The sequence below is a fragment of the Hesperophylax consimilis genome, chromosome 9 (genome assembly GCF_061612785.1).
Source record: "Hesperophylax consimilis isolate HC1 chromosome 9, BYU_Hcon_1.0, whole genome shotgun sequence".
NCBI classification, from domain to species: domain Eukaryota; kingdom Metazoa; phylum Arthropoda; class Insecta; order Trichoptera; family Limnephilidae; genus Hesperophylax; species Hesperophylax consimilis.
The window spans coordinates 30,145,716-30,158,479 of record NC_142844.1 but is presented as its reverse complement, the minus strand read 5'-3'; the positions used below and the strand labels follow the sequence as shown (position 1 = coordinate 30,158,479).

Sequence of the window (12,764 nt, the reverse complement as noted above, 5' to 3'; positions counted from 1 at the left end):
GAATCAACCGCTTTTATTGGGATTAGGGATTTTATATCTCGTAAGCTGCATGACAGCTAAGATTAACTACGATGGCTATAAGGTGTACAGAATGCGGCCAAAAACTGAAGATCAGAGGATTTATTTAAAGAACTTGGAAGATGATGAAGTGCATGACTTTTGGGCTGGCGTGACAGTATCAGATAGGCCAGTAGAGGTGATGGTTAAACCAGAAAATCAAGCCAATTTCATTTTGTGTATGATAGACATTGGTCTGGAACCATAATTGTTTGTGGAAAATGTTGAAAAGTAAGTCATTTTTCATTAATTAAATATGTTTATGGGTTCTGTATTACGCTTAGCAAATAAGTCGATGATGTTTCAATAGTTCTACTAATTTTTCATTGATTTTGAAAGGAGGCAGTTAGAGGAATTGTTTTTATCTATTGGCAACTATTTTAACTAAGTGTGGCAATTTTTTTAAATTTTTTTTAACGTCTATAAAATATTATAGGTTTTCATAAAATAAGCAGTATAGTGAAATTCAAATTCAATAGTGTTCAGGCAATCGGAATCGTAATTTGTGGTTTTCTGTAAATTTGAGAAAAAATCATATTAAAAATGACGTGGGTATTATGAAAACTATACATGGAAAAATACTTATTCAATCTTTTGATCACGTTTTTTTAATATGCTTAATTTGTAGATTATATCGAATTGTTGGTATTATGTTTTTTTGTAGTATTGTTTTTGTTTACATGAAATTAGGTGATTTTTTAGTGTTCAATTTTTTGCATTATTAAATTATTTCTTAATGTAAGATAGCGTTTGTGTTTTAGGAAAAGAGTACTCATAAATATAATAAAGAAAAAAACATACTTACAAAGAAAAATTATATGTTTGAGTGAAGAAAAACTAAGTATACAGAGACATGAATAACGATTTTTTAAATTACAAAAGTAATTGAAAAAAAAATGTTATTAACACTAATTATATGGGTGATACAATATTTCAAAATAAATCTCGCTAGCGTTATCATCGGTGCGTGAGATATAATTAATCACAGCTTATAATAATACGAAATCTGCTGAAAATAGTATTTCCCACATTTGAACAAAGTATAATGTACATTTAACATATAATTTAAAAATAATATAACTTTATGGAATGAAACCGGGCGTTAAAAAATATTTAAACTGTTTTCATGATTTCGTTTTTTTCTGTTCGTAGTTCCGTAGGAAGATCATTGAATAATTTTGTGATACCGTTAGTTTTCTTATGGTATTATTTCTAACACTAGTTTTTATTGATAGCACTGGTATTAATTTCTAGCACCAATATTTATTTCCTGCACCAGAATTTATTTCAAACACTAGTATTTATTTCTAAAACTAGTATTTATTTCTAACACTGGTATTTATTGATAGCACTGGTATTAATTTCTAGCACCAGTGTTTATTTCTAGCACCAGTATTTATTTCTAGCACCAGTATTTATTTCTAAAACTAGTATTTATTTCTAACACTGGTATTTATTGATAGCACTGGTATTAATTTCTAGCACCAGTGTTTATTTCTAAAACTAGTATTTATTTCTAACACTGGTATTTATTGATAGCACTGGTATTAATTTCTAGCACCAGTGTTTATTTCTAGCACCAGTATTTATTTCTAGCACCAGTATTTATTTCTAGCACCAGTATTTATTTCTAACACTAGTATTTATGGATAGCACTAGTATTTATTATTAACACTAGTATTAATTTCTAACACCAGTATTTATTTCTAGCATCAGAATTTACTTCTAATACTAGTATTTATATCTAACACTAGTATTTATTTCTAACACTAGTATTAATTTCTAACACCAGTATTTATTTCTAGCACCAGAATTTACTTCTAATACTTGTATTTATTTCTAACACTAGTATTTAATTCTGATTATATATTGTTACTGCGGTATCTGTGTGTCTGTACCAAAGTTATATTGTCATATATATATATTAGCTCCATAACTGCGTATATATAGTTTTTTGTTTGATCTTTTCTAGGGCAAGAAATCTATTTATTATCTCACGCTTTTTACTGCAATGCACAACTGTGATTTTTTGTAATTTTTAGTAATCATATGTTGAATGTCTTATATGTCAGATATTGTATTTGTCTATTTACTCGCAACTATTAACGAGTAATTGGCCATAGGTATTAGTATTGATAAGGTTGATTCGTTATATGCTGTATTATACTGCGCAATTCCTGGGCATGCGAGCAGCACGATGACATAATGATATATTTTTATATTACTTTTCTAGACTTCTGGATCCATCGCAAGTAGGGAACTACACTCGGACTGGTATGACTTGGACTGAATACTATAGAATCGATGATATCTACTCCTGGTTCGACGACCTAGCCATAGCCAACCCAACAAACCTATCAATAGTGGATGGAGGATCAACTTTCGAAGGACGGCAGATCAAGGGCGTTAAGATCTCCAACGGTCCAGGCAAGAAGGCGGTATTCTTTGAAGGAGGTATTCACGCAAGGGAATGGATTGGTCCGGCTACTGTCACTTATATCATAAACGAACTTTTGACAAGCAAAGATCCGGAATTTAGACTAATTGCTGACAGTTTTGATTGGTATCTGTTCCCAGTTACAAATCCAGATGGATATGAATACACTCACACGGATGTAAGTACAATTTACGATACATTTATTTATGTTATAAGTTTTTTTTGTTGTTTGTTTTTGGGGTGTTATGCCGTGTTGCGCTAACTCCTTCTTTAGCCGACGTTTCGGACAGCGTTGCAGTGTCCATCATCAGGGCAGATCCGGTAGATCCGAAGATGTTAAAATTTACACATCTTCGGATCTACCGGATCTGCCCTGATGATGGACACTGCAACGCTGTCCGAAACGTCGGTTAAAGAAGGAGTTAGCGCAACACGGCATAACACCCCAAAAACAAACAACAAAAATGCTTTTGGCCGTGAGAATCTAAAAACTTACATGTTATAAGTTTCTCAATTACAATAATAAATACTAGCAGTTAAAAACCCGCTCCGCGGGTTTTTGCTGCTAGGCCCTGCGGGCGGCACTTGCTTGGGCTGCGCCCAGTTTAAGTGATACTAACAACAGTTACATTTAATAGATAGATATTAGGTCATTCACAGAGAGAGGGTGAGTATATATTGTTAAAACACGGAACAGGAAGGAGTTAATGAATAATAACATGCTCAATTTAGGCATAATAAGAATGACAGTTGTTTGAATAAATTAAATTTTACGTATTTGTGGTGGATTATTTCAAATGAAACACTATTATTGACTACATGTCTACAACTGATATTAACTGTTATGGTACCTAATATAATTTGCTCATAGGAGACTTGCAGTGCTTAAATATGTGTTACAACCGTCAATGTCTATAAGTTGAATCAATATCGTATAGTTTGTCACAACAATTAAAGATAGTTACAACAAAGTTGACTGAAATAATACATTATTACATATTGATTAATTGTACCCGTGTTTATGGATAAAAGGAGGGTAATTGTGCAATGTGATTAGCAGTCGGTTTAATTAAAAGGTGTGAATTTTACTCCAACTGGTGGTAATTCTTTACCTAAAACTGTTACTGTATCTAATAAAGTTTAAAGTTAGATTATATATACACCTTCATCAGGAGAGTAAAAATCTATATATAAAGGTAGATTATTACAATATAGCGCCCCTGAGGTGATATCTCACAAAAGCGGCGCCATGCAAATTGTCCAATTAATAAATAAATATAACGTTTACATTTTATTATGTACGTATGCATTGATATACAATGGAAATAGATAAAATAATGTTATCCGATTAAACTTTATTTTATTAAAAAACAAATAACTTTTTTAACTTCACTTTATTATATACAACAAACAAACAACAAACTCCAACGGCTCGGAGGGCTTTGAAGCAGAGAATGGGCGGTTATCTTGAGAGTATTTCCTCCTGGGGTAAAAATAATCTCGTCGAATTTAATGTTTCAAAGACCCAATCCTGTCTGATTACGTCTAAAAGGGATCCAAATGATAATCTAGTCTCCTTCAACGGAAGCAATCTTCCGAACAGGCCTTCCATTGATATGCTTGGTGTAACTATAAGTGACCAGCTCAGGTACGGGGGCTCCATCGAAGCCAGAGTAAAGTTGGCCTCTCAGAAGCTGGGCGTACTGTACAGGGCCCGCAGATACTTTAATAGTACACAACTGCTCACCCTGTACAAATCGCAAGTGCGCCCTACTGTCGAATTTGGCAGCCATCTCTGGTCTGGAGCCCCAAAATACCTGAAAAAAACCCTTGACTCTGTGCAGAAACGGGCTGTCCGTTTGATAGATTCCCCAATCTTAACAAACGGACTGCAATCTTTAGAGCACAGGCGTCAGGTAGGTATGCTGTCCTTGTTCTATCGGTATTACAATGGAAGATGCTCTGAGGAACTAACGTCATTGATCCCTTCGGCACCGGTGCGTAGTCGGGATACATGCCAAACGCGCGCCCAACATTTGTACACAGTTGACACTTGTCACATGAGAACGGGTCGCTTCTACGATTCGTTCTTAAGTTCAACAGCTCGGCTGTAGAACGAACTGGCCGGCCTCTGTGTTTCCTCCCTCCTACAACATGGGACTCTTCAAGACCCATGTTCACTCCTTCCTCTCCACATAAAGACCCTCCACACAGCATCCCCAAAGATGACATAGGCCCTGAGGGAAATTATTTTCTTCAGGGCCTCCTGTGTGGAGTAAATATAAAAAAAAAAAAAAAAAAAATACAACCAATACATGTTTCTTGAACGAAGTATACACCGAAGTCAAAAATTAAATATAGATTACAATTGGAAAAAATAAGTGGAAGGAGGGGGGAGGGGTAAGAGTAGGCTGGGTTTATAAGAATTAGGAATTACAATATGAAAGACCAGTTAAGTGGGAAAATATTTAAAAGAGAGTTTATAAAAAAAAATTCTTGTTAATTACATCTACTTTTATAAACATGTTCTCTTATTTCTAAAATTTCGAAATTATTTATTTGTGATGCTTTATATCCTGTGTGAAGTATTTTAAGACCTGAAATTTTTTTTTGCATATAACCATAAAACAATATATTCATAAGACAAATAACATTTAATAACGGTTATTCTAATAAATTGAGAGTTGAAATACTAAATAAAATAATTAAACATATTATCTTCAAACGGTATTTTTACCCTAGTTCTTAAGATATAAATAAACAATGGCGTAGAATTCTGTTTGTGGATAACGACACTTCTAAAATTATAAATATAAACATTCCTGGTACTATTCAACCGGCGTTTTACACTAATAACAGAATGAATAAATATATTCTTAATAATAAAGATTGCGAAAATCAAACAAAAAAATCAGGAGTTTATAAACTCAATTGGGCTGGATTGTAATTTATTTTACAAAGGTAGAACCAATAGAAACTTTGAAGTCAGAACTAAAAAACATCTCAGGGTTCTAAATGGAAATAGTGAATATGAGTTTGCAAATCATCTTTTGAATCTCACTTTCGATAAAAATTCAGGTCTTAAAATACTTCACTCAGGATTAAAGCATCGCAAATAAATAATTTAGAAATTTTAGAAATTAGAAAACATGTCAATATAAAATCAGATGTAATTAATAAGCAAAAAAAAATTATAAATAATAATGAAAAATGCCATTGCAAAGTTGAACTAAACTTCCAGAAGAAATCTTATTATTAAACGCTCGATGTTCAAGTAATTTTGCATATTTAAATATACGCGCCAGTCATTTGATTCGTTTCTTCACCGCCAGAGGGGCGCTCTGTCGGCCACCTTTAGCCGCGATGCGTATTGGGTATCGGCCATATTGAATTAACGCATGCTTTTTTCGTCAAACGTCAAACGTAATCACGGAATTGTGGATAATTTTCACTGTAATGTAATTAATCCAATGGATTATGAACTTTCTAAGACATATTTTCTTCGATAATATCCAAAAATTGTATGAGCAGAAACGATATTTTTTAAGAAATATCGTATTACATGTGGCGATTCCATTTCAGTATGAAATGGTGTCTTAATCTTTAAAGTCTTATTTAAACACAATTTGAATTTGACCAATCACAGGGCCTACACCGTCCAGACGCTGGAGTAATAATATTATCAGATTAATATCATTTCATTGTATTTTTAGGCACGTCATTGGAGAAAAACAAGAACCGTATACCCAGGAACTTGCAGAGGTGCTGATCCCAACAGAAACTGGAATATTCACTGGATGGGTTTGTTATTTTGTTATATTAAATATTGGCGGCTTGTATTTAACCAAGCATTATGTTACTTCACCTATCCTAACCTAACTTCGTAATATAAGCGATTCACGAAGTTATTTTCTATATGGGACCAGCTGTAAGTCTCGGGCGTTGCACGTGCTTTGAGCAGGGTTTTTAGAAATCTAATATAGACAGTGACTTTCCTTTTGTTTTGAAGGTCATATATGTCAAATTTCATAAATTTAGGATTAAAACTGTAAATAGTGTATATTATTAGTACAATAATTAAATAATTTGTATAGTGCCGTTCTTCTATGAAAAGTCACCTCAGGGGCGCTATAATAGTGTAGGATACTAGTTAATTCTGAACAATAATACCTAACTATTTTTCCATTCCCATTGCAGAACAGGGAGCCAGTACTAACTGCAGTTCCGATACATATGCAGGACCTAAACCATTCTCTGAGTTGGAGACAGCTTCTCTCTCAGAATTCATCAAGACTATTGGGAATGATTTGATAGGATACATCTCATTCCACGCTTACGGACAGATGCTTATGGTTCCATACGGACACACGGAAGAGCATCTTGATAACTACAATGACACTGTAAGTACAACGAATTTGCCTTCACCGTGACCACCACGACCAATGATTGCTCTTCCAGTGTCATACCCACGGGGTTATCAACCACCTCATTTAAGTGGTATCGTTTTTGTATCCTTGTTTTATATGTTTGTATAATAATATATACTATAATATTTCTAGGTTGCAATCGGTCAAAAAGGTATTGAGGCTTTGGCTGTAAGATATGGAACAAATTATACTCTTGGGAACATTGCTGAAACCATCTGTAAGTAAAAATAAATTTCATTGTTTGTGGTTTTGCTTATTATCCCTTTAAGTCCAAAATACACCTGCAGACTGCAACTTATTGGAGAGTAGGGGTGACAATAGGGTCAGTTAATTGAGATTAGTTTAAAGTGCTGTTAATATGGTTTCGCGATGAAAAGATTTACAATCACGAACGTCACACACTCCTAAAAAATTGTGAAATTTCCTTTTTTTTTTCTTTCATTCACTGACTCGGTTGATCGCAATGACCGAGTGGAGAGCGAGTGAATCGCCGACTTGAGTATGTAGGTGGAGATGGTACTTACTAGACCGAGTCAATGGGCCTGTCACTGTCACTGGTTCGTCTGAATCACTTGCCCGCTGCTGACTATACTGATCTCATCAACCGAGCACTCGGCAGGTGTATTTCATACATAAGAGATAAAACTCGTTAAGTGTCATATAATTTGTACGGTCTTTTGAGTTTTTCCGCTAATAGAACAATACGATTTTTGCGGGTGATGAATGATTGTTATAAATTACAGTTAAAATGTTCATGTAGTGATTTCTATAAAATATTTTAGCATCGTCATCAATGAATAAGCCTTACCGCCCTTGAAACCAAGCGACATAACACATTTATTTTGTTTTGGAATTTGAATTTAAAAAATCAAATTTGTCTCGGTTCTGTATAAATTTTAGTTAATGTAGCTCTCAGTTCCAAAAAAACGACATATCTATTTGAATTGTTGCCCGTCTCCATCACTAGTCCAACTTTTTTCTACTTAATATATATTTTTTTAATTCTGAATAAATATCTGATTCCATTCGAGTAATTTTATGTTTCGGACATGTTATTTTATGGAAATTTAACAAGACAAAAATAGGCTGTAAAAATCAGTCAATATCGTAAAATTTCAGATTCGGATATTAAAAATAAATGTTCTACATTTATTTCATTAATTTATCGGTACATAATTTATTGTTTTTCCCTTTTTCCCCCCAATTTTCAAGATTAAATAATTCACTTTTTCTACTCTCAAAAAAGAAGCTTTTGCCTTTTCAAAAATACAAGAGGTACTTTTTATTAAATTAAATTAAATACGATTTAAGAGTTTTTTTAGGTAAGTGAACATTTACGTAATCGATATTCTTTACAGTTTTTATATTTTGGTAGAAATTAATTAAATAATATTTGTACAGTTGGTCCTGAAAAATAAAATAAATAGCGCAAACGGTTAAATTCTGTATTCGTTTAATAAATTGTTTATCAGAATGGAATATTGATATTTAATTTATAAAATTTATTCATTCTTTCGGGTGGTTTAGATTTAGATTGCTTAAATAATTTTTCTCTGTACTATGTATTTTACAGATCGTTTATTCCTAGATCATTTAAATATAATATTTATCCAGATAAGGCCAGCGGCAGCAGCCTCGACTGGGTGAAGAACGAATTCGGCACCCCTTTGGTTTATGTATACGAGTTGAGGGACAGAGGTCACTTCGGAGCCTTCCTACCCCCAGACCAGATCATCCCTAACAGCCTGGAGATTGTGGACTCTTTATTAGCCATGTTCCAAGAAGCTGATAAGAGAGGAATTGTCGACTTGATTCAAAGTGTGGATTGTTTTGATAAAAAATAAACTTAATAAATTTATGTTTTACCTTTTTTGATTATTATGTGTTATTTTTAAATACATCTATTTGAATATTGATTCTGTTTTCGTGAATGAATGAATTCAAATCTTGGCAATAGAAATTAACCCACTTTTCGACATCCGATTCAGCTGAAACTTGGCAGATCGACTCGTTGCCATGACAGTGCATTTTATCACCTTTTGGTGGCAATCACACATGACGGAGAGATTTTTGTATGTTCAACACACCATTTAAGTAAGTCTAAGTGGGTGAATATATAGATGATTTTCTTTGAAGAAGAAGATTATACTAATAAATCTAGATGAAACATGAAACAGAACAAGTCACAAATAGGAATCGAACTTAGGATCTCTGGTTTTACCAGGACAGGCATCTTAACCAACTTAACCAATGGGACCTATTTTTAAACGTTATATCTGTCGATCTCATAGATAAAATTTATAACATTGGTGGATATAACCTTCAAAATAAGTTAAAAATAAAAAATTTGTTTCTGATGATTATCTATTTACCAGCTGGAATAATTAAATATGATGGTGTTGCGAGATGTTTAGGATTAATCCCCAACTAATATTGGTTCAATTCATAATATTAATTAGGAAGGTACGCATGAAAGGCCCTTTTGCAGTGATTGAATAGATTTATCTGAAAATATCTAACCTCTAACACGAATCTTGTCAATTATCCGGTTGGTACAAGGTAATCAATATGTATTATAAAATAAAATGTACAATGTGTGTTCCGCTAAAACTCAAAAACAAGTTCCGGTACGATCAAGGGAGTTATATAGTGTGGCAGCCCTCTATCTCCCATCCATTTTTGAAGATATAAGGGATGGACCTTTCGCCCTCTAGAAATTTCTAGAACAGCCCAGAACATTCGAGAACATTCTATTCAAGAGCATTTCACAACGTTTCAAAAGATCCAGGAATATTCTGTAGTGTTGTGGTATGTTCGGGAATAGTCTCGAACGTTCGGGAACATCCCGAAACATCCAGGATCATAATGAACTAAAAGCGGGATTACAGGCCGTTTCCTGATAAACTTTTAGTAAATTTGTAATATTAACAATACATCGGTATCATTAAATAGTATAAAACAAAGTATCCCCGTCTGTCTGTTTGTGTTCTTAGTTCTTCTAAACTATCAACGTAGTTTGATAGGGTTTTCACTATCATTTAGAGATTTTTTTCCGGAAGGTCAACATATTCAATACACGGATATCGAACGTTTATATACGAGTATGTATATAACCTTCTTCCAAATTCCTACCTTCACTCTGTGCTTATGTGTATATCACTGTCTGTTTCTTTTTTGTTTCTTCTTTTTTGTTCTACTTAACCTCCCATTTTCTATTTGTGTACTGTTTTGTATGTTTTTGTATGTAAATGTAATATAAAATTGTGCCTATTAGCTCACACCTATGTATTGTAAGTTTTTCTCGCTCTACAATAAGTTTTGTAACTAATCGCGATTGCTCTGGCAAGAAATAAATATAATAAAAAAAATATATATTTAGTGAAAATAGTGAAAAGTTGAGCAACGCTGGGTACACGTGAAATGTCCCAAGGAAGCGGTGAAAGTCTGAAATGGAAGTCAAAGGAATTTTAACAAAAACATTTAAAAAAGTCACATTAAAAAAATCGAAGGTATAGCAAGAATCTTCCAGAAGAACCGATCAATTAGTGATTAGGTGGGTATTATCGTTGGATAACTGTATTTTTTTTTGGAAAATATTTTTCAAAAATTCTAAATTCATCATTCCCGGGTTACAAATAATCACAGAATATTGAAAATTCACCCATTCTTATCATTATAAGTTGAAATTGTGGATCGTGCAATGATGGTTCTGATATTGAAAAACGTTTGGTCACCATCCCCTTGCAAACATGTTATTTCATTTTTGCCCAAATTTTCTCCTTTAAACTTTTTTCGTCTAAACTGTGATACTTTTTTCATTGTGAGAGGGAGGTGGTGGCGGTGAGCCCCTACTCTGAAGTAATGAAATCTGCACGGCTTTTTTTCTAAATTTCAAAGACTATGTGCAGTGCGATTCTATATCCAACCTGAGCCAATCCTTTGAAATAAGAGAAGACTTTTTGTTAGTTTCTTAGCCTTAATTTTTTCAATGGGAAAAAATATATCAAATAAATAGTACTGAATTACTGCGTAGCAACTACTAGTGAACCTCAAAAGAACATTAAATGAAATTATGGAATAATGTTAATTTAATTTCGCTTGATTGGTGGGTTGTGTATTGCAAAACCCACATAACGTAATAGTAAGGATATGTAATAATTATGCACGTATTTTTTCATAATACGTAGTTACATTCCTAAGCGTTTCTTTGTAAAACAAAACATAATACGAAAGTCTAGTCTGACAGATTCGTCAATATACATCTTTCCATCAAGTTTCCAAAAAAAGATGAATCTTCTAAAAATGTGTCAAAATTTATTAAAGAAAGCATAAAACAGTAATTATTAAAGACTCAACTTGCTTCGGGGGGATGTTGAATTTTGTTAGCATAATTTGTGTTTCACATTAATTTTTCACTGATTTCACAATTCGTCTCCGTTGACAAGACTGTCACTTCATTCTCGGTCATCTCATTGTCAGTAAGATATTTTCGATTTGCCTTAAAAAAGTAGTTTTATTCTCTTTTTTGTTTAACTAGACATCAATTGATGGCTTATTGTAATGTGGGTACATAAAATTGTAATATTGCAACCTTAGTGGATTTTGCTGAGGAAACGCTATAGTGGTAGATACTCTCGAGTTTCGCTCTAGTGAAAAACCACCATTCAGAGTAGAAACATTGTTTGAAATGACATTAGCCGTGTTTGGTGACCATAACTGACCTCCTAAACTTCAAAACTTCTTTTTCCACCAAACCATCCTTTACCCACTCTCTTAAGTCTCAAAACACACCCTTATACCTCTCATATCAAACAATTGGACGCGGTTCTACGAGGGAGTTATTATTGTGTGTAATTCTCATTTAAAAATAGCATAAATTGAATTGATGATATATGAAGTGAAGTATTTTTTTCCGTGGTCGGTAGATCTCTCAATCTCTGGCCCCTCATGTTGTAATAAATATGTAGACCATTTGATCGGAAACCTCCCACTGCGCAATGTGCATACACTAGAAATTAACAACACTCTATGACTCTCTGCTATGTCACGCAATATGCTTTGCAAGACGGCTTTAACCTTTACAATAACACGCTTCAACTAAATTCTAAAGTTCCTCAGCTATAGCCATAGCTCACAGCTGTATACCAAATTTACAACGGCCATGGAAAAAGGAGCTGATTTTGAAATTGTGACACGAAGAAGCCACCACAGTTACTACAGTAGCATTTTCAGGGTTTCGAAAAATGTCGGTCACAACCATATTGTTAAGTTTTGTACTGCAAAAGCCGTAGAGCTTGTGAATTCGTTAAAATGAGTGTGTTGTTACTCGTAATTGTGCAATTGCGGAGAGCAAGTCAAATGGAATTCGTAGATTGTCACGGAAACTTATTGTTTTAACAAAATTCTTTGCAAATGTGCTCGAATGTAAAAGCCTCCAGCAGCGGTTGATAATATACAAAACCTCAAACTCAGTGGGTTTTCTTCGATTTTTAGAACACATTCCTAACTTTGTATAACTGTCGTAGCGGCTTACGAAGTTTAACTCTTTGAAAATGGCAGCACGTTGAAAAGGTCGACAGATCGCTGCTTAAATTTCTTAAATACATGCCCATGATATTTATTTCCAGTGAAAATATGGTCACAATTATTATTTTTCGGATTTTAAATTGCAATTTGAAAACGATTTGCATCCATGTTTCTTACAATTTTATGTAAATTTATAAAGATGAATATCGAACGACTGATATTAATTCTCCACTTAATGTTAATAGATCACCTATTATTACGTATTGTTCTATTGTTTTGATAAATAAACATAGCTTCTAGGTATTAAAACCACTGAA

General features: G+C 33.4%; 2 protein-coding genes across 2 annotated transcripts in view; one reads left to right on the top strand and one right to left on the bottom strand.

The window, feature by feature from the left end:
* kek2 (leucine-rich repeat, immunoglobulin-like domain-containing kekkon 2 protein) overlaps nt 1-12,764 on the bottom strand; it is a 539,018-nt gene that overhangs the window by 353,732 nt on the left and 172,522 nt on the right. The window lies entirely within an intron of this gene.
* LOC149421233 (zinc carboxypeptidase-like) lies at nt 4-8,765 on the top strand. The gene is made up of 6 exons (XM_089635180.1): nt 4-288; nt 2,291-2,672; nt 6,208-6,295; nt 6,692-6,894; nt 7,054-7,138; nt 8,536-8,765. The coding sequence occupies exons 2-6, from the start codon at nt 2,334-2,336 to the stop codon at nt 8,763-8,765; spliced, it is 945 nt and encodes a 314-aa protein (XP_089491306.1). The 5' UTR covers nt 4-288; nt 2,291-2,333.